General features: G+C 44.6%; 1 protein-coding gene across 3 annotated transcripts in view; it reads right to left on the bottom strand.

The window, feature by feature from the left end:
• LOC140736788 (very-long-chain enoyl-CoA reductase-like) overlaps positions 1 to 20869 on the bottom strand; it is a 107461-nt gene that overhangs the window by 26023 nt on the left and 60569 nt on the right. For 2 of the 3 annotated variants that reach the window (XM_073062713.1, XM_073062712.1), the window contains exons 2-5: positions 19508 to 19558; positions 18919 to 18970; positions 15265 to 15309; positions 7956 to 8059 (exon numbers count right to left, since the gene is read on the bottom strand). In XM_073062713.1, the coding sequence (XP_072918814.1) occupies positions 7956 to 8059; positions 15265 to 15309; positions 18919 to 18934 (165 nt within the window). In that variant the 5' untranslated portion in view covers positions 18935 to 18970; positions 19508 to 19558. Of the gene's footprint in view, positions 1 to 7955; positions 8060 to 15264; positions 15310 to 18918; positions 18971 to 19507; positions 19731 to 20869 lie in introns of those variants that run through there. The other variant, XM_073062711.1, reaches the window with a different exon arrangement.

The raw sequence follows: 20869 nt of genomic DNA, 5'->3' as shown, positions 1-20869 counted from the left end.
GGAAGCCATTCGACCCATTGAGTGCATGCTAGCACATGGTACAATCACATTCCCCCACTGTGCATCCCTGAAAGCTCTTCACCCCTCGTTTCACTAACCGTCTCACTAGGGACCAGCCCACCCTCTGGCATGTGAATGGGGACAGCAGCAAACAGGGATATCCATGATGTTTATCATGTGCAAGCACCATACAGACTGGATTGAACCTGTGCTGCTGGAGCTGATCGGCAGCAGCAACCTTCACCCTCTCTCCTGGTTTATACCCCTCCTGTCCTTGGGGAAAGACCATAAGATACAAGAGCAGAATTAGGCCATTTGGCCCATCGAGTCTGCTCCACCATTTCATAATCTCCTGCTTTCTCCCCATATCCCTTCATACCCTGACCAATCAAGAATCTATCATCCTCTGCCTTAAATATACATTAAGACTTGGCCTCCACAGCTGCTGGTGGTAAAGAAGTTCACAGATTCACCACTGTCTGACTAAAGAAATTCCTCCTCATCTCCGTTCTAAAAGGACCCCCCTCTATTCTGAGGTCACGTCCTCTGATCTTAGACTCTTCTACCATAGGAAATACCCTCTCCACATCCACTCTTTCAAGTTCTATCCATTATCCAAATCATTGACATATAATGTAAAAAGAATCGGTAGCAACACAGACCCTGTGGAACACAACTGGTCACTAGCAGCAAGCCAGAAAAGGCTCCCTTTATTCCCACTCTTTGCCTCCTGCCAACCAGCCATGCTAAAATCTTTCCTGTTATACCGTGAGCTCGTAACTTGTTCAGAGGCCTCATTATGGTACCTTGTTAAAAGCCTTCTGAAAATCCAAGTACACAAAATCCACCGATTCTCTTTTGTCTATCCTGCTTGTTATTTCTTCAATGAATTCCAACAGATTTGTCAGGCAAGATCTTCCCTTGAGGAAACCATGCTTCTATGGTTTATTTTATCATGTGCCTCCAAGTACCCTGAGACCTCATCCTTAATGATCGACTTCAACATCTTCCCAATCACTGAGGTCAGACTAACTGGCCTATAGTTTCCTTTCTTCTGCCTCTCTCCTTTCTTGAAGAGTGGAGTGACATTTGCAATTTTCCGGAATCTAGTGATTCTTGAAAGATCATTACTAATGCCTCTATGATCTCTTTAGCCACCTCTTTCTGGTGTGTACACCATCTGGTCCAGGTGACTTCAGACCTTTCGGGTTCCCAAGAAACTTCTTTTTAGTTACGGTAAATTCACACACTTCATGCCCCCGACACCAGGAAATTCCACCATACTACTGGTGTCTTCCACAGTGAAGACTAAAGAGAAATACTCATTCAGTTCATCCACTATTTCCTTGTCTCCCATTACAACCACCCCAACATCATTTTCTAACGATCCGATATCCACTCTCGGCTCCCTTTTACACTTTATGTATCTGAAGAAACTCTTGGTATCCTCTTTAATATTATTGACTAGCTTACTTTGGTATTCCATCTTTATCTTCTTAAAGACTTTTTTAGTTGCCTTCTATTGGTTTTAAAAGCTTCCCAATCCTCTAACTTCCCACTAATTCTTGCTCTATTATATGCCCTCTCTTTGGCTTTTATTTGGCTTTGACTTCTGATGTTGGCCACGGTTGTGTCATCTTTCCTTTAGAATACTTCTTCCTCTTTGGGATGTTTGGCATGTGCTTTCCAAATTGCTTCCAGAAATTCCAGCCATTGCTGCTCTGCCGTCATCCCTGCCAGTGTTCTTTTCCGATCAATTATGGCATATATGTCAAACTCAAGGCCCGCAGGCCAAATCCGGCCCGCGGTGGAATTATTTTTGGCCCGCGAGATAATATCTAATTACTATTAAAGCTGGCCCCAGTAATCGAAGCGCCTATGGCGTATGATATGGCTAATGCTGAGTTTATTCAGGTACCAGGTTTTCAGGGTTTTTAGTGTTTATTCGGCAGTCTTGCTCGGCAGTCTTCTTCATAACAAATGGAATTTGTAAAGTGAAACACTTTGTAGTTATAGCAGAGACTGAGACACGTGAGAGCAGGCTGAAAAAACGGAGGCAACGAAAGCTGCGTTCGCACGCGTCCGACTGATCCGGCCCGCATGAAGCTGCATTTTGCTCAATCCGGCCCGTGACCTAAAATGAGTTTGACACCCCTGAATTATGGCAATCAACTCCTCACTCATTGAATTTACTTTATTTCTTACATCCTTCACATACATGAGGAGTAAACATCTTTGCGTTACGTCTCCATCTAAATGTAAAATGTGCAATCATAGTAATTTATAATAATTTATAATAAATAGAACAATCAATGTAATGTAGAATTTACTCAGATTAGCGCAAATTCACCATTCTGATGGCCTGGTGGAAGGAGCTGTCTCGGAGTCTGTTGATCCTGGCTTTTATGCTGCAGTACCGCTTCCCGGATGGTAGCAGCTGGACTAGATTGTGGTTGGGATGACTTGGGTCTCCAATGATCCTACGGGCCCTTTTTACACATCTGTCCTTGTAAATGTCCTGAATCATGGGAAGTTCACAACTACAGATGCGCTGGGCTGTCCGTACCACTCTCTGCAGAGTCCTGTGATTAATTGTTTGCTCTCAACTGTGCCCCTGTGGAAAGTTCTCAGGATTTGTGGGCCCATATCAAACCTCCTCAACCATCTGAGGTGAAAGAGGCTGTTGTGCCTTTTTCACCACACCGCTGGTACGCACAGACCGCGTGAGGTCCTCGATGAAGTGGGTGCCGAGGAACTTGAAGCTGTTTACCCTCTCAGCCCCAGATCCATTGATGTCAATAGGGGTTAGCCTGTCACCATTCCTCCTGTAAAATTCACAATCACCTCCTTTGTTTTTGCGATTTTGAGCATGCCTCTGTAATTCCCTTTACTCCACTGTAATATGATACATCTGATTTTAGCTTCCCCTTCTCAAAATTCAGGGTTAACTTGGTCATATTATGACCACTTTCCCTCGAGGGTTCTTTTACCTTCAGGCTTCTAATCAGTTCGGGTTCATTGCACAACACCTCATCCAGAATAGCTGATCCTCTAGTGGGCTCAACCACAAGCTGCTCTAAAAAGCCATCTCGTAGGCACTCTAGAAATTCCCTCTCTTGGGATCCATACCACCCTGATCTTCCCAATCTACCTGCATATTGAAGTCCCCCATGACTATTGTAGCATTGCCCTTTTGGTATGGATTTTCCATCTCCCGTTGTCACATCCTTACTACTGTTTGGGGGTCTGTATACAACTCCCATCAGGGTCTCTTTACCCTTGCAGTTCCTTAGCTCAATCCACAATGAGTCAACACCTTCCGATCCTATGTCACCTCCTTCTAATGATTTGATTTCAGTTTTTACCAACGGAGCGACACCACCCTCTCTGCCTTCCTGCCTGTCCTTTTGATACAATGTGTACCCTTGGACATCAAGCTGTCAGCTATAATCTTTCAGCCATGATTCTGTGATGCCTCCAACATCATACCTGACAATGGGCAACTGTACTGCAAGTTCATCTGCCTTGTTCCATATACTGCATGCATTAAAACACCTTCAGTCCTGTATTCGCCCTTTTTAACTTTGTCCTCATTTTATGTTGCAACTCGTCCTGTTAACTGCAAGTTTGCCCCATCAACAGCGTCTCCTCACTACACATTGCCTGTGTTTGTAAACCAGCTATCTCATCGTCAGCACTCTTATCCACCTTTCTTACGATACTTTGATATACAGGCAGCTCGGGACATCAGTCTCACCATGCTCAACCTTTTGATTCCTAACTTTGTCCGAGGTCTTACCAACAGCTGTCTCCACAATCTTGCCACTGACCGTTCTGGCACTCTGGTTCCCATCCCCCTGCAACTCTAGTTTAAACCCCACCGTGCAGCACTGGTAAACCTTCCCACTAGGATATTAGACCCCTCCAGTTCAGGTGCAAGCAATCCCTTCTGTACAGGTCACACCTTCCCTGGAAGAGAGCCCAATGAACCAAAAATCTTAAGCCCTCCCTCCTACACCAACTCTTTAGCCACATGTTAAACTGTATCATTTTCCTAGTTCTGGCCTTGCTAGCACATGGTATGGGTGGCAATCCTGAGATCACAACCCTGGAAGCCTCTGCCCTTTAACTTATCTCTAAGATCTCTTTATGCAGAACCTTGTCATTTGTCCTGTCCATGTTATTGTAGACCACAAATTCTGGTTGTTTACCCTCCCACTTAAGAATGCTGAGGCCTCGATCCGAGATATCCCAGATCCTGGCATCCAGGAGGCAACATACCATCTGGGAATCTCATTCTTGCCCACAGAACCTCCCGTCTGTTCCCCTAACTAACAAATCCCCTATCACCACAGCGTGCCACTTCTCTCCCCTTCACTTTCGCGTCACAGAGGCAGGCTTAGTACCAGAGACTCACCCACTGTGACTTTCTTTTGTTAGGTCATTCTGCAACCCCCAGCCAACCCTGACAGCATCCAAAGTATGTACCTGTTGTTGAGGGGGATGGCCACAGGGGTAATCTGTACTGGCTCCTAAACCCCTTTCCCCTTCCTGACTGTCACTCAGTTTCCTCTGTCCTGCACCTTGGGTGTAACTACCTCTCTACATGTCCTATCAGTCACCCCCTCATCCTCCTGAATACAGGTAGCCCCCGAGTTATGAATGTGCGACTTACGGACAACTCGTACTTACGAACCGAGGAAGGAGAACGCCGTCCACCATTTTAAGTCGGATCACGACACCGTCCGGCATTTTAAGTCGTTGCCGTTGACACTGTGTTGAGTGTGTAACTTTGTATTTGGCTTAAATTTTTCTTAGCAAGATTCACCCTGACCCCATTCCAGTCAGCTGGTGGCGCAGTGAGATCAGCACTGGGCTGGAGAACAAGTTCAGTCCAGTGACAGACCGCTCCCGTTGCCAGGTTGATGTCGAGCGCGATTCGACCTCGTAAAAAAAACACTGCCACCTCCAGTTTAAATTCCCACACGGAATATTGTGGAGGATCAAATACAGTACCCAAACCCAGCACAGCCTCCACTTGTCCCATTTAACCTGTCTCTGTTCAGTGGAGTTTAGGACCCAGGGAATTCAGTGCGGTGGTCCTTAGGACCCAGCGGACCTCGGGAGCCGGCGGAAGTAGGGACCCGCCGCCCGCAGTGTTTCTGTTCCGTTGATGGGAAGCGATCACGATTGAAAATAAAGTGGAAATAATAAAGCGTTTGGAAAGAGTTGAAACGCCATCAGTCATTGGAAAAGCGTTAGGCTACAGTCGGTCAAAGATCGGAACAATTATAAAGGATAAAGTGAGAATAATGGAGCATGTGAAAGGCTCTGCCCCGATGAAAGCTACAATTATTACTAAGCAACACAGTGGTTTAATTAATGGAATACATACGTTTCTTAAGTGCTTTATATGCATAGAAAAGTAAAATATATACTAAGACGAACGTTTGACTAACTGATGCTAAATAATACTGGATGTACTTGTTCCGACTTACGTACAGATCCGACTTCAAGACGGACTCAGGAACGGAACTCGTACATAACCCAGGGACTGCCTGTAATCCGGAGTTCATCCAGTTCCAGCTCCAACTCCTTAACGTGGTTTGTTAGAAGCTGCAGTTGGATGCACTTCTCGGAGTTGCAGTCGTCAAGGACACTGGAGGTCTCCCTGCTTTCCGCATCCCGCAAGAGGAGCATTTCACTATCCTGCCGGGCATCTCTACTGTTCCAGCCGAGCAGATTTAAAGAAGAGATGGAAAAAAACCTTCAGCTTTTCTTTCCTTTGCTTTCTCTGACCAAAGCCTCGAAGAGCTAAAGCCTCAAGATCACCACAGATGACAGCCCCTGCGCTTGCCCTTGCCTCCCTTTAATTTACTCTTACTAATCAATCCCAAACACCGATTATCCTCGGGCAGTGGACCTGATTGAAGTCCCCTCCTCTTCAAACTTCCAATGTCCAGACTGGCCATTGGTCAAAGCTCTTTTTCACCAGTGGCCAATCTGAGGAGGTAATTGAGCTGGGGGGACTCCAGTGAGATGAGGTGCTAGGCTTAAATACACAGTGAGGCTCCTTGCCACCAAGAAACAGAAGTTTGTGGCAAAGGAGCCCATTCTGTCCCTCATCTCTGTGCTAGCTTTAGAATTAGATGGTTATTGAGGGGAAAGTTTTTGTCCAGGCGGATGGATACATGGAACAATCTGCTAGAATAGAGGCAGGTACAGTTGCAGTTTTGACAATAAGGCAGGTTCAGGAACACTAAAGATTTAGAGCAGGGGTTTCCAACCTGGGGTCCACAGACCCCTTGGTTAATTGTAAGGCTCCATGGCATAAAGAAAGTTGGGAACCCCCAGTTTGGAAGGATACGACCAAATTCAGACAAATGAGACCAGCTCAGCTCAGACACCTTGTTGAGCCAAAGGGCCTGCTTCTGTGCTGTATAATTCTCTCACTCTATACATTCTTTGAAAAGCACTTTTTCAGCTCAAAGCTCTCACGTTTTGTAAGAAACTTGGCAAATTCCCTTATCCTCAAGTACTACAACTAGAGGTCATGGGTTAAGGATGAAAAGTGAAAAGTTCAAGGGGAACATGAGAGGAAACTGCTTCACTCAGAGGGTCGTGAGAGCGTGGAATGAGCTGCCAGTGCAAGTGGTGCATGCAAGCTCGATTTCAACGTTTAAAAGAAGTTTGGATAGTTACATGGATGGTAGGGGTATGGAGGACTACAGTCCTGGTGCAGGTGGATGGGAGTAGGCAGTTTAAATGGTTTGAAATGGACTAGATGGGCTAAAGGGCCTGTTTCTGAGCTCTACTTTTCTATGACACTGTGACACTACTGATATCAGATTCTTGAACAGATCTCTTGTATGATAATCTCATTATAATCTTGTACTTTATCATTTACCTGCACTGCACTTTCTCAGTAGCTTTCACACTTTATTCTGCGTTGTTGTTGCTTTACCTTATTCTAGCTCCAATGCCCTGTGTAATGATGTGATCTGTTTGAACAGTTTTCACGACAAGCTCTTCAATGCATCTTGGTACATGTGACGATAACAACCCACTACTTGGCTAACTCCCTTCGTTTGCTATTTTTCAGATAATCTTTCACCATCTCTTCAGGCAGAGGGTTTTGATTATTTAAAACGCTCTGCTAGAAGGTTGTGGGAGCTTGCTGTTTACAAAATGGCTGACGTGTTGCCTGTAACACAACCACAATAAGATACAAGATCAGAATTAGGTTATTTGACCCACAAGTTTGCTCTGTTATTCGATCAGGTCTGATTTTTTTTTTATCCCTCTCAACCCATTCTCCAGTCTTCTCCCCATAACCTCTGATGCCCTTACTTATCAAGAACCTATCAACCTTTGCTTTAAATATACCCGATGACATGGCCTACGCAGACATCAGTGGCAGTGAATTCCACAGATTCCCCACCCCCTGGCTAAAGAAATTGCTCCTCATCGCTGTTCTAAAGTGACATCCTTCTATTCTGAGGCTGTGTTCTCTGGTCCTAGACTCCTCCACTATGAGAAGCACCCTCTGCACATCCACTCTATCAAGGCCTTTCAATATTCAATAGGTTTCAATGAGATTCCACCCTGCCCTCCCCCCATTCTTCTAAACTTCAGGGAGGTCAGACCCAGAGCCATCAAATGCTCCTCATAGGTTAACTCATTCATTCCCAGGATCATTCTCATGCACCTCCTCTGAACCCTCACCAGTGCACCATTGTTGGCTGGAAACAGTTCAAGACCCCTATGTACAGAGGCCCAAGAAAAACACAACTCTTTCCATAAACCCCGAGCGAAAAGTCTCCTAACCTACCTTCTGGATTTGGTTTTACTGACTGTTTTGCATTCATCTGTCCTCTCTCACACTACCTAGCATTTGACTAAGGTACCCTGGAGTAGGGAATGCTGGGATCACGGCCAGATGCAGGAAGACTCACCGTGGTCCAGCCAACCTGTGGGCCAAGGTCCTTGAAGTAGAAGGTTGCGGTGGTTCCAACTGGGAGGGTCTGCAGCACTTCCTCATCCCTGACACATTTACCCTCTGCAAAATAAAGATTAAGGAGATTAAATTTTAAAGATTAGCTTTATCTGTCACGTGTACACTTAAACATACAGTGAAATGTGCCAGTTGTGTTGATGATGCATTGGGGCAGCCTGCAAGTGTTGCTATATTTACAGCATGAACGTAGCAAGTCCATAATTTACTAACACCAACGCAATACGTCCTTGATATGTGGGAGGAAAACAGAGCAAGCAGAGGAAACTCATGCAGTCACGGGGAGAACGTACAAACTCCTTCGAGGCAGCGGCGGGAATTGAATGCTAATGAGCTGCCCTATGTCAACAGTGACACCAGATGGTCAGCTATGTTGGCACTTGGGCCAAACTGCATCCATTCAGAAGGAACCTTACATTTGGAAGCAGAACCGCCTTGCAAGGGCCAAGCACTTGCTGTAAAGGTTACAAAAACAGAAAACCGGAGCAAGCAAACTCTCAGCAGGTCAGCGAACGTGCGGAAATAAAAGCAACCGCCGAGGTTGAAAATCCAGTTTTCTATCAAATTTCTGCAAGAGTTTCTGGTTTCCATCTTCACAGGAGGTGAGGGAGTCAGAAGGAGGATGTGGTTCACTGGAGATAGTTTGTGGTAATCCTATGGGGTTTAATGCTGTGTGGGAGAACAAAACATTGCGAGGTCACTAATATGCATGCGAGCCAGGCATTGTTTAACAGCTGGGCTGTAGAGGTTAGCTGAGGTAGGTTTCAGTGAGTTGAGCTGGTTCACTCCAGAGGGTCTTTGCTGACTGGATGTGCAGCTGTGGGGTGCGTGACCTCGGTGGGGATAGGGAAGGGAGTGAGGGGGAAGGGAGTGAGGGGTAGTTATGTAGTGGTGAGTTATCATCAGTATAGCATAAGATTGCCAGCAGATGGATCCCTTCCCAAGAATCATAACCAGAATCAGAATCAGGTTTATTATCACTGGCATAGGTCATGAAATCTGTTGTTTGCGACAGAAATATACCTAAATTCCAATAAGAAATATATATATCTGTACTGTATACTTTATATATATATATATGCTTATAATTTTATAATTTATTTATTATTGTAATTTAGGGTATACACATACCTACTGTATAGTATTATACAGTATAGATAAAAATGAAATAGTGCAAAAATAGTGATAAATTGTGAGATAGTGTACATGGGTTCATTGTCCATTCAGCAATCTGCTGAATGGGTAGAAACAGTTCCTAAAACATTGACTGTGAGTCTTCAGGCTCCTATACCTCCACCCTGATGGTAGTAATGAGAAGAGAGCATGTCCTGGGTGATGGAGGTCCTTAATAATGAATGCTGCCTTTTTGAGGCATTGCCTTTTGAAGATAATCTCGAAGGTGCATGATGGAAGCTAGCTGCGTTTAAAAGCCTCTGCAGCTTTTTTCTGAGAGCTAGTTGGCAAGGCCAGAATGTGAGTGCATGCCTCTGTGAGACTGAAAAGGTCCGTGTGCCCTCACCCAGGAGGGGACGTGAGACCACCATCTGGAAACTCTCATCTGGGTCCTGATTTGGAAATTTATCGCAGTCCAACTCCCTTCCTAACGGTTCATCATCACCCTCTCAAGGGCAATTATTGATGGTCAGTGGACACTGGCCTGGACAGTAGTGCTCACGCCCCACAGATGGGTGCCATGGTAACTCTTACAGCTGGAAGCATTCCTGAGCTCGGAGTTCAATTCTGGTCTGTTCTGCAAGGCCTCCCTGTGGAACGCAAGGCTTTTCCCCCGGTGTTCTGGTTTCCTCCCACAGTCGAAAGACGTACTGGGTAGGTTAATTGGCCACTGTCAGCGCCAGTGACCAAATTCAATCCCACCGCTGTCTGTAAAGAGTTTGTACTTTCTGTCCGTGACCGTGCGTGGGTTTCCTCCAGTTGCTCCAGTTTCCTCCCACATTCCGAAGACGCAGGGGTTAATATGTTAATTGGTCACAATGGGTATAATTGGGCAGCGTAGACTGGTTGGGCAAGAAGGGCCTGTTACTGTGTTATATCTTCAAATAAAAATGGATGTCTACGGAGGGGGTGCCTGACCAGCTTTTTGTGTGCGTTGCTCAAGATTTCCAGCATTTGAGTCTCTGATGCACCACACCAGCTTTTCTTTTATCATACAGGGGTCTGAAATCTGGAATCCTCACCCCACCTGCATGAGCAGACAACCTTCACCAGGAGGACTACAGCAGGCCAAGGCGGCAACTGACAACAACCTTCTCATGGGCAATTAGCGATGGGATCAAATTTATTAACCATATACATTTACATGTATTAGGAATTTGCAACAAAAAAAATTCAACAAGTATACAAATAAAGAATTATGTATAAAAGTTCAAAGTAAATTTATTATCAAAGTACCTATATGTCACAAATATACAACCCTGAGACCTGTAATTTAACCTCTAAAATGAATTTGCAAATGGCTTGCAGGTACAACAGGTTATTGAGAAGGTAAATACAACGTTGGCCTTCATTGCTAGAGGGATTGAATTTAAGAGCAGGGAGGTTATGCTGCAACTATACAGGGTACTGGTGAGGCCGCACCTGGAGTACTGTGTGCAGTTCTGGTCTCCGTGCTTGAGGAAGGATATACTGGGTTTGGAGGCAGTGCAGAGAAGGTTCACCAGGTTGATTCCAGGGATGAAGGGGTTAACCTATGAGGAGAGACTGAGTCGCCTGGGACTATACTCTCTGGAATCCAGAAGAATGAGAGGAGATCTTATAGAAACATACAAAATTTTGAAAGAGATAGGTAAGATAGAAGTAGAAAAGTTGTTTCCATTGGTAGGTGAGACTAGAACTAGGGGACACTGCCTCAAGATTCGGGGAGAAGATTTAGGATGGAGATGAGGAGAAACTGTTTCTCACAGAGAGTGGTGAATCTGTGCAATTCTCTGCCCAGGGAAGCAATTGAGGCTTCTTCACTAAATATACTTAAGAAACAGTTAGATAGGTTTTTACATAGTAGGTGAATTAAGGGTTATGGAGAAAAGGCAGGTAGATGGAGCTGTGTTTACAGACAGATCAGCCATGATCTTATTGAATGACGGGGCAGGCTCGATGGACCGGATGGCCTACTCCTGCTCCTATTTCTTATGTTCTTATTTTGAGGTTAAATTACAGATATGAAATAAAATGTGCATAAATACATAAATGCCTTTATATACAATATGAACATAGAAACATAGAAAACCTACAGCACAATACAGGCCCTTCAGCCCACAAAGCTGTGCAGAACATGTCCGTACCTTAGAAATCACCTAGGGTTGCCTCTATTTTTCTGAGCTCCCTGTACCTATCCAAAAGTCTCTTAAAAGACCCTATCATATCCGCCTCCATCACCTTCACCGGCAGTCCATTCCACACACTCACCACTCTGAGTAAAAAACTTACTCTGTACCCACTTCCAAGCACCTTAAAAATGTGCCCTCTTGTGTTAGCCATTTCAGCCCTGTGGAAAAGCCTCTGACTATCCACACGATCAATGCAGCATTATAAAAAGTGATTTGCTGTGTTTACAGTGCAGTACTGAGGTAATGGAAGGGGGTGGGGGGGACTAACTAGAATGGTTGATCAGATTAATTGTCTGGGGGGGGGGATAACTTTGAAGCTGGCATAAAACTTTTATGTTAATAGCTCTACAGTGCTTTCTGGAAGGGAGGTTTCAGAAAAGGCCTTTTTCTGGGTGGGTAGAGTCCACAATGATTATTCCTGCCCACTTCTTTGTCCTGGACACGTACCAGTCCTGCTGTGAAGGGAGACTGCAGCCAATGACCTTTCCCACTGTCCTGACCGTCTGGTACTTTTTGTGTATTGTGAGAGGACGCTGCACCAAAGCAGACAGTAAAGGCTGATGTGAGGACCCTCTCTGTGAAGGCAGTGTAGAATTGCACCAGTACGTTCTGGGGGAGATGGAACAGGCAATAAATCCTGCTCTGGTGGCAACGTCCGCATCCTGAACATGAAATAAAAGGGCTCAAGGATGACTTTAGACGGCAAATTGGACCTCACTCTTTCAAAGGTTTGGGCTGCTGTTACTTTGGCATGGGATCTGAGTGGGGTCTGATGGCGATTGGAACTGTAGCTCTCTCAGTAGTAATGTTAGCCCCATGATTAGGATCACATCCACCGGCCGCCAAACATGCCGTCACAAGCAGATTCTTTCAGCAGTGCACATTTCTGAGATTCCAGAACTATTAAGGTAGATAAACAGAGCGTGTTATCTGCACGTCAGTAAGGCACCACATGCAATCCCTTCATCTGACTCTGTAAAGGGAAAGCGGGCTCTTGCCCTCACCCAGTGAAGTAAGTCGCGTGCTAGTGACTCTGAAATCGCGTCAATCAGAAACCTGTCAGTACTGGAAATCCGAAATAAGCGTTTACAGAACTTGCTTCAACGCTCGAGCTTTGATTCCATCTGCCTCGGCCCAAATAAAGGACACTTAAGCAACTAAGAAGGATTGGAGAACATCACTACGCCCACATCTCCTACAATCGCTTCTCTGCGGATCGTCACCTTGTCATTGTGGAGAGGCTTGTGAGCTCCTGACATCCCAAGAGCGATGCCGCCCGGAGCTTAGCTCCAAGTCTGGTTACCCATGGGGGAGTTCCAGAGGTGGAGCTGGGGGAAGATGATGACACATCACAACGGCAGCGGAGGTGGAGGAAGGCTGCAGCAGTGAAGAGTCCCCAGTCACCTTGCATCCCACGCCACTGGACCCTGACTCCGATCTGTCAAACACTCTGTGGTGGCTGCCCATGGACCAGCCTCCCCAGGTTAAATAAAATCAGCCACAGGCATTCTCCTCTGAGGGAATAGCCCTGGGGGGAACATCCATACTTAACTCGAGAGATCGCACGCCTACATTCAGAATCACCAGTGACAGCCAAAGTAGAATTAGATAGCACAGAAGGCGGTGATTTGGCCCATGGATAATGGGCTGGCCTTTTAAAGAGCTTCTCATGTGGCTCCTCTCTCCTTCCCTTTCCAACGCTTTGTAATGTTCTTCTGTTCAGTCATCTCCGATTTGGAACTTGCTATTCGACGTTCCCCAGAACCTCTTCAGTGGAACGCACTGCTGGAGTGAGGGCAGAGGCAGATACACTAGGCAGATTTAGGAGACTCTTAGAAAGACACGTGCATGAAAGAAATATGGAGGGGAATAAACATTTGAACTTCAGGGCTGAGACTCAGCCCAAAACGTGACTCATTATTCCCCTCTGTAGATGTTGTCTGACCTGCTGAGTTCCTCCAGCACTTTGTGTGTGTTGCCTAAGATTTCCAGCACCTGCAGAATCTCTTGTGCTTTGGATGAAAGAAATATTGAGGGCAGTGTGGAGAGAAGCAGCAGGTTGATCTTATAGTAGGTTAAAAGATCGGTACAACACTTTAGAGCTCGATTGAGCGATCTGCTGTCCCCGGAGAGGACTGCGAGCACGCAGAAGAGGCCCAGGGCTGTGATTGACTCCACTTCGAAGCATCGAGGAAGATTGCAGCATCGGGGCGAATGTGGGGGCGGTCAGCGGACACCCTCCACGGAGATCACGGGTCGACGGTGGTCGGTAGCCGAGTCAGCAACGCCGCAGTCTCCCTTCGCGGAAGGACTGGGTTGAAGCGGCCATTCTCCTCGGTTCTGGCGGACAGATGTTTTTGAAATTCTGAGGTTTATGTGATTATTGGACTGTAGTTTATATTGCTCTCCCTCAGTTTTCTGTGTTCTCTTTCTTGTTGCCGACTGGCGGGTCGCAATTCCGGGTGGGCGATATGTTGGTTTTTTGCAAGGGAGGGGGTTTGGGGGGGTTTTGGGGTTTCTGGCTGAGCGATCTGTTAATATTTGTGCGAGAGAGGGGTTTGGTGTTCCAGATGCCATTTTAGTTTTTTTGTGTGGGGGAAGAGGATGGTGAGGGGAGCTTCCTAATTCAATCCTAGGCAACACCATAACGGAAAACACAATAACAACCTACAATTTACAAGACAATGAACCTTGAGAAAGGTCACATGCACAAATGTCAATAATCAAACTTAAATAAACGTCAACATATGAACAGACTTATCAACAGAAGGAAAGCAGGGAAATCCATTTAACAAATGTTGTGCAGGGACAGTCAGGGTATTACACCTGATTCTGGGAACAAAGGGTTAACATACAAGGAGTGTTTGGCAGCTTTGGGCCTGTACTCACTGGAATTTAGGAGAATGTGGGGGATCTCATTGAAACCTACCGAATGTTGAAAGGACTAGATAAGGTGGATGTGGAGAGGATGTTTCCTAAGGTGGATGGATCCAGAACTAGGGGGCACAGCCTCAAAATTGAGATTGACCTTTTAGAACAGCGGGAAGGAGGAATTTTTTTAGTCCCAGAGTGGTGAATCTGTGGAATGCTCTGCCACAGACTGCAGTGGAGGCCAAGTATGTGGGTATATTTAAGGCGGAAGATGTAAGTTTCCTGATTGGTCAGGGCATCAAAGGATATGGCGAGAAGGCAGGTGTATGGGGTTGAGTGGAATCTGGATCAGCTATGATGGATTGGCAGAGCAGACTCAATGGGCTGAATGGCCTAATTCTGCTCCTATGTCTTATGGAGTGAGTTTTGGTGAGAAGCTGGATAGCTACAGGGGAGATACTTTGGAAATGATGCATAGTCCTGGTGGTGAGAGTCTGTGTTGTTTTTTATGTAGTTCAGCCTAGTTTTTGTATTGTGTCATGTAACACCATGGTCCTGAAAAATACTGTCTCATTTTTACTATGTACTGTACCAGCAGTTATGGTTGAAATGACAATAAAAGTGACTTGACTTGATATATCGTCTCCCTGTTGGCAATTTGGTGACTAGCTGAATGCAAGGGTGGGTGGAATCAGCAGTAAATTTTTCACTTTTTTTATTTGCTCTGGCGATGAACAGGTGTTGCAATAACTTGGGCATGCAATTAAAACTAACTTGCACAAAAGTTCACATTTACCACTAGAAGACATCATTAAATCCCAGAAAAAACTAGAGATTTCGTGTATACTGACCAAATTCAATTTTAATTGCAAAAACAGGCTAGGATTGAATTTGGTCAGTACGCACCAAATCACTAATTATTTTGTGGATTTTAATGGTATATTTTAGTGGTAAATTAATCATACCCAATCTCCCAGAGTTTGAGCTCGATCATTTCAAATGGAATAAAGTCATTGATAGCTGTATGTTACTTACTGGGATCTAACCTGATGGATTGTCTTGCTGGATACCACTGGGGGTCTAAAAAAAAAGACAAGTAAAAATAGAATTCATCTGTTATTGCAAAGTGTCACATAGCAGTTACGAGCTTTTAATGGAGAGGTTCTGGAATGAGGAGAGTATATTTCCCACAAGGACACCATCCCCAAATGAATTCTGCCCACCCAAACGCACTTCTGTTTATCTGCCTTATTTTTCCAAGGCTTGTATATGTTGTGAAGAGCTCGCTGTGGTCTAGAATTAGCATGTCCTGAAACATCCTAGTGAGGGTTGTTTAGTGATCCCCTGTGCTACTGGCTGCCCCTTTTATTCTAAGCATAATCGAAGTGGTACTGACAGAACAAGTGATGTCATTTCTTCATCATCCCCATAGGACCAGGCATAATTAATTTGATGATATTGCTCTTTCAGTCTTGTCTGGATGATACAACACAATACAGAATAAAGTGTCCAGTGGCAAATCTGTGGAATTCGGTACCACGGGGGCTGTGGAGGCCAAGTCATTGGGTTTATTTAAGGCAAAGGTTGATAGATTTTGATTAGTCAGGACATGAAGGGATATGGGGAGAAAGGCAGGAGATTGGGAGCTGAGAGGGAAAATGGTTCAGCCATGATGAAATGGCGGAGCAGATTTGATGGGCCGAATGGCCTAATTCTGCTTCTATATCTTATAGTCTTATCTGTGCTTCCTCTTTCCGAACGTGTTTCGATTAGTGGCACCTCTCAGTTTTTTACTGCCCCTTGGAAATCCATTCCAAAATTACTCCTGGCCCTACTTTCAGGTAAGGCAACTTACATCATCTTTAAAAAACTGTACTTGACCCCCTCTAATCACTTTTCAATAACATTAGATTTCTAGCCCATATCAGTTTTGCAGACATTTTCTCCTCATTTACATGACTAATTCTGTTAAAAATTCCTTACCTGGTATCCAGCCATCAGGGACCCACCCTAACTCTGAAATCTCTCCAAACAAGTGAAGGCTCACAGTACATTTCCATTATATCAAGTATTGTCCGCAACCTCTCCAAGGACTTGACATCTTTCACGAAGTGTGGTCGTATGAATTCAACACAGTAATTCTGTCAACCAGTCATTTAGAAATTCCTGGCATAACTTCCTTGCTTGTGCACCATTAATAACAGCAAAGATCCTGTATCCTTTTTTAAAAAAAGGCTTCTCAACATAACTTGCCACCAGGGACGTGTGGGACTTTAAATATGACCAGGCTTGGAGGGGCAATTAACTACATAACTATTGAAAACATTTGTGCAAATGCCTTATTTCCTCACCATTCTCAGTAACTATTGGGTATTGAGGCACTGACCCCTGGAAACCCCCTCTACTTCACCCAATACACACTCTCCCCTGCCACTGCCAAAATCAGGCTACCTATGCAATTGGGTGTCTGTGTTCAGGTATCCTCCCTAAAACTGAAGCATCGCCCCTTAACCTTGCCCTTTCCCATTCCTCACACTGACTTCCAAAGAGGTTGCTTGACATTTCTCTGCTGAATTTCATCCACTGCACACTTCACCACCCATTTTCAAGTTTGCTGCCCTCAGGAAGAATGAGACAGTCAAGCAGAAGAACGAAAGGTACAATAAAAATGGGCTGATAAATGGCGGATGGAATTTAATGCGGACAAGTGTGAGGTGTTGCACTTTGGGAGGACAAGCCAGAGTAACACTTACACAGTGAATGGTACTGCAGTGAGGAGTGTGGTAGGACAAAGGGATCCATAATCCCGTGAAGGTGGAACCACAAGTAGATAGGGTTCTAAAGAGAGCTTTTGGCACGTTGGCTTTCATAAATCAGAGCACTGAGTGCAGGAGGTTGCATATTATGTTGAAGTCTATATGGCATTAGTGAGGTCAAATTTGGAGTACTGTGTACAATTCTGATCACCTACCTTCAGAAAATATATCAATGAGATTGAAAGAGGGCAGAGAAAATTTACAAGCATGTTGCCAGGACTTGAGGACCTGAGTTATAAGGAAAGATTGAATAGGTTAGGACTTTATTCCGTGGAGCATGGGAGAATGAGGGGAGATTTGATAGAGGTAGACAAAATCATGAGGGGTAAAGATAGGGTAAGTGCAAGCAGGCTTTTCCACTGAGGTTGGGTGAGACTAGAACTGGAGGTTATAGATGAAGGGTGAAAGGTGAAATACTTTAGGGGAAACTTCTTCACTCGGAAGGTAGTGCGATTGTGGAATGAGCTGCCAGCGGAACTGATAAATACAGGTTCAATTTCAACACTAAGATGATGCTTGGATCAGTACAAGGGTGGGAGGGTTATGGAGAGCTATGATCCAGTTGCAGTTTGATAGGCAGCATGGACCAGATGGGCCGAAAGGCCTGTTTCTGCGCTGTAGCACTCCATGGCTCACAAGGCAGGTTTGAACGCATGTCATCATATCTTTATAATTCCTGACAACATACAAGGAGCCTACTTGGCCCATCAGGTCTCTGCCCTCTCTCAGAGCACTCCATTTCCCTGTAACCTAACTCTCATTAACACCCACTCCTCCTGCCACCCACCCACACAAAAGGGAGAATTTTCATTGAGTGACACCTCTCTGCCCCTTTATTAGGGAGAGAGAGCCTGGGGTATTTCGAATTGCTGGGTGAACGATTCGTTTTTGCAGATCATGGTCTTTCTAGGTGGGTGGAGGATCCTGATGCTTTTTGCTAAAGTGGGGGAGGGCCGATGCTTTACTGTTGCTTGGGTGTGGGAGGGAGAAGTAGGGGGCATTGGGGGGGTTCTAATGCTTTTACTGTCAGTCAGTCTTTAGGGCACTGTTCTGTTTTTATAGATGTCTGTGAAGAACAAGAATTTCAGGTTGCATATTGTACACATTCTCTGATAGTAAATGGAACTATTGAACTATTGACAACCTTTATTCAAGATATAAATTTATACAACACTTTTGTGCTCCCTTTCAAGTTACCGGCTAACCTATCCTCATTTACAAACACAAGAGGTTCTAGAGATGCTGGAAATTTTGAGCAACACACACAAAGCACTGTAAGAACACAGAGGTCATTCAGTCTTTGAACCTCGTGTTTCTCTTCCAGCTCCGCTCTGTGTTTACGCTTGCCACTCCACTTTAACACCAGCTTGACATTCATCCAAACCCTGTTTTTCTCTTTCATCTTAATCTTCAAATCTCCACTTATCCATGGAGCTTTAGCCCTGGATGCCCTTCTCAGTAATGAGGCTGGACCCAAACCATCTCATCTTTAAATGCCTTCCATCGCTCATTCTCTATTTTCCTGCATTTCCTGGGGCTTTTTCTGAATATCAGATTTCACTGGGTCCATCCTCATTGTTAAATTTATACTGGAGGACAGCTGGTGGAGGAATAAGTATCCCAGATCCAGGAATTGTCATCGATGCAAAATGGAATGGTACGAAATGATTTACAGGCTCCCATATCAAACCAGGTTCCCATTGCACGTCTTTAGTAGAGTGAATAAGCTTTCCTGCACTAAGAAGACTTTTCTAGTAAAACAGAACGTGAGTCCTGACGGATGATAGGAAACCAGTGGATAAATTAAAAGCAAACAATTGCCAAATTATTTTTTTAAAAATTCACTAGAACTATTGCTACGGATATGACTTACATGATTTATGGAACATAGATTTTATTTCTCCAACGGTTGCATTTGGTTCGACCTGAGTGAGAGGCAAACGGAATATGTTCAGTATTTCTTCGCTACCGAAATCTGTTCAGTAATACTGCTTATGAGAAACTCTGTGAGGGAGAGAGTGCTGGCTTTTGCAACTGCAGTTTTATGAGAAAGCATTTAAGTGAGCTGCACATGACCCAAGAATGCACTTTTACCCACCAAGGATATAAATATGTGTTAATATGACATTTTAATCCCAGGCAGCCTCACAGCCCTGAAAGTGACTTCCATTGCCTTGCAACAAAGTCGTTTACAAAAGCAATGACTCCGAACATGATCCTTTATTCACCTTACACGCGTTAGCCGTCATTACAAAGTTATCCTTCAAAGCAATCGGGAATTTTACATGAGGTAAAATTTAGCTGGATCCTCAATAAATGCGCCACCTATTAAAAGCCGTATGAGTTAGATGCTTGAAGCTGCAAAGCCGGGCATTTTTTAAAATAAGAAAACCTTAATAATGCAAGAGTTCTTTAAGCTACGATGGTACCCAAGACGCCGTTTTAGGCATTTAAGCTCTTACCTTGTCCAGGAAGCAGAGTTGTTCTTTGTTCTTGGCATCTAGGATTTCCACCTCAAAGAAAACAAATGATTTTACTTTTTTAGCCGAGGTTAAGGAATCTCTTGACTGCTGTGTGACATTAGGAGTGACAGCTTTCTTTTTGAAACTAGACGCAGTGAATACGGTAGTTAAGTCGATGGTCTGCAGAGATACCATTATTTTGCAATGGGCACACGGGTGAATGGGAATGTTGCACAGAGGCACCAGCAGGCTGGATGTAAAGAAATTGGCAACTACGCATGTCCTTGACATTTCCACATGACAATAATTGTAAAGGGGGAGTATGACAGCAGCATGACAGAAGGACCCAACTGATGGAAATGTCCTTGTAATTTAATACTCCAGATAGTTCACTCCATCAGCCGCATTTGTAGTAGAACAGATCCATTTCCTTCTCATCCAGCTGCTTCACTGCTGGAACATTCATCCTACAAACCAACACTAAGTTACAATCACAGCAAACCATATTATCACAGAAAATTCAGCCTTTTAAAAACTGGAGGTATTTAATAAGACGCAACGAAACCGGAGCATACCGCACATTCCAAAATATCTAGCAGTGTGAGACTGAATTTCCTATGTCAACACGCATCTCTTCACGTTACTCCCTCAGTGGCCACATTGTTAGGTACCTCCTGTAACTAATAGAGTGGCCACTGGGTGTACGTTCGTGCTGTGGCCCATCCACTCCCAGGTTCAATGTGTTGTGCATTCAAAGACGTTCTCCTGCACACCACTGTTGTTCGCTCCCGATACAGCAAGACCATAAGACATAGGAGCAGAGTTAGGTCTTTCAGTCAGCCAAGTCTCCCCTTCTCCAATGCAATACGTCCTTCCTGTCAGCTTGAACCAGTGAGGCCGATCTCATCTGACCTCTCTCATTAACAAGGAATTTTCTGCCACAGAATTGCTACTCACTGGATGTTTTTTTTTTTTTTCGTTTTTCACACCATTCTCTGTAAACTCTAGAGATTGTTGTGTATGAAAATCCCAGGAGATCAGCAGTTTCTGAGATACTCAAACCACCCCATCTGGCACCAACAATCATTCCACAGTCAAAGTCACTTAGATGACATTTCTGTCCCCTTCTGATATTTTGAACTGAACCACTTGACCATGTCTGCATGCGTTTATGCATTGAGTTGGAGCCACATGATTGGCTGATTAGATATTTGCATTAACACGCAGGTGTACAGGTGTACCAAATAAAGTGGCCACTGAGTTTATAAACAGACTAAAGTTTTACATGAGTTGGACAGTAAAATTCTAGGGGCCCTTGGTCTAAGGACAAGATAGCACTAAAATGAAAAAGGAGATTCATAT

Source organism: Hemitrygon akajei, chromosome 12 (genome assembly GCF_048418815.1).
Source record: "Hemitrygon akajei chromosome 12, sHemAka1.3, whole genome shotgun sequence".
NCBI classification, from domain to species: Eukaryota; Metazoa; Chordata; class Chondrichthyes; order Myliobatiformes; family Dasyatidae; genus Hemitrygon; species Hemitrygon akajei.
This window is presented reverse-complemented; position numbering and strand designations above follow the sequence as displayed.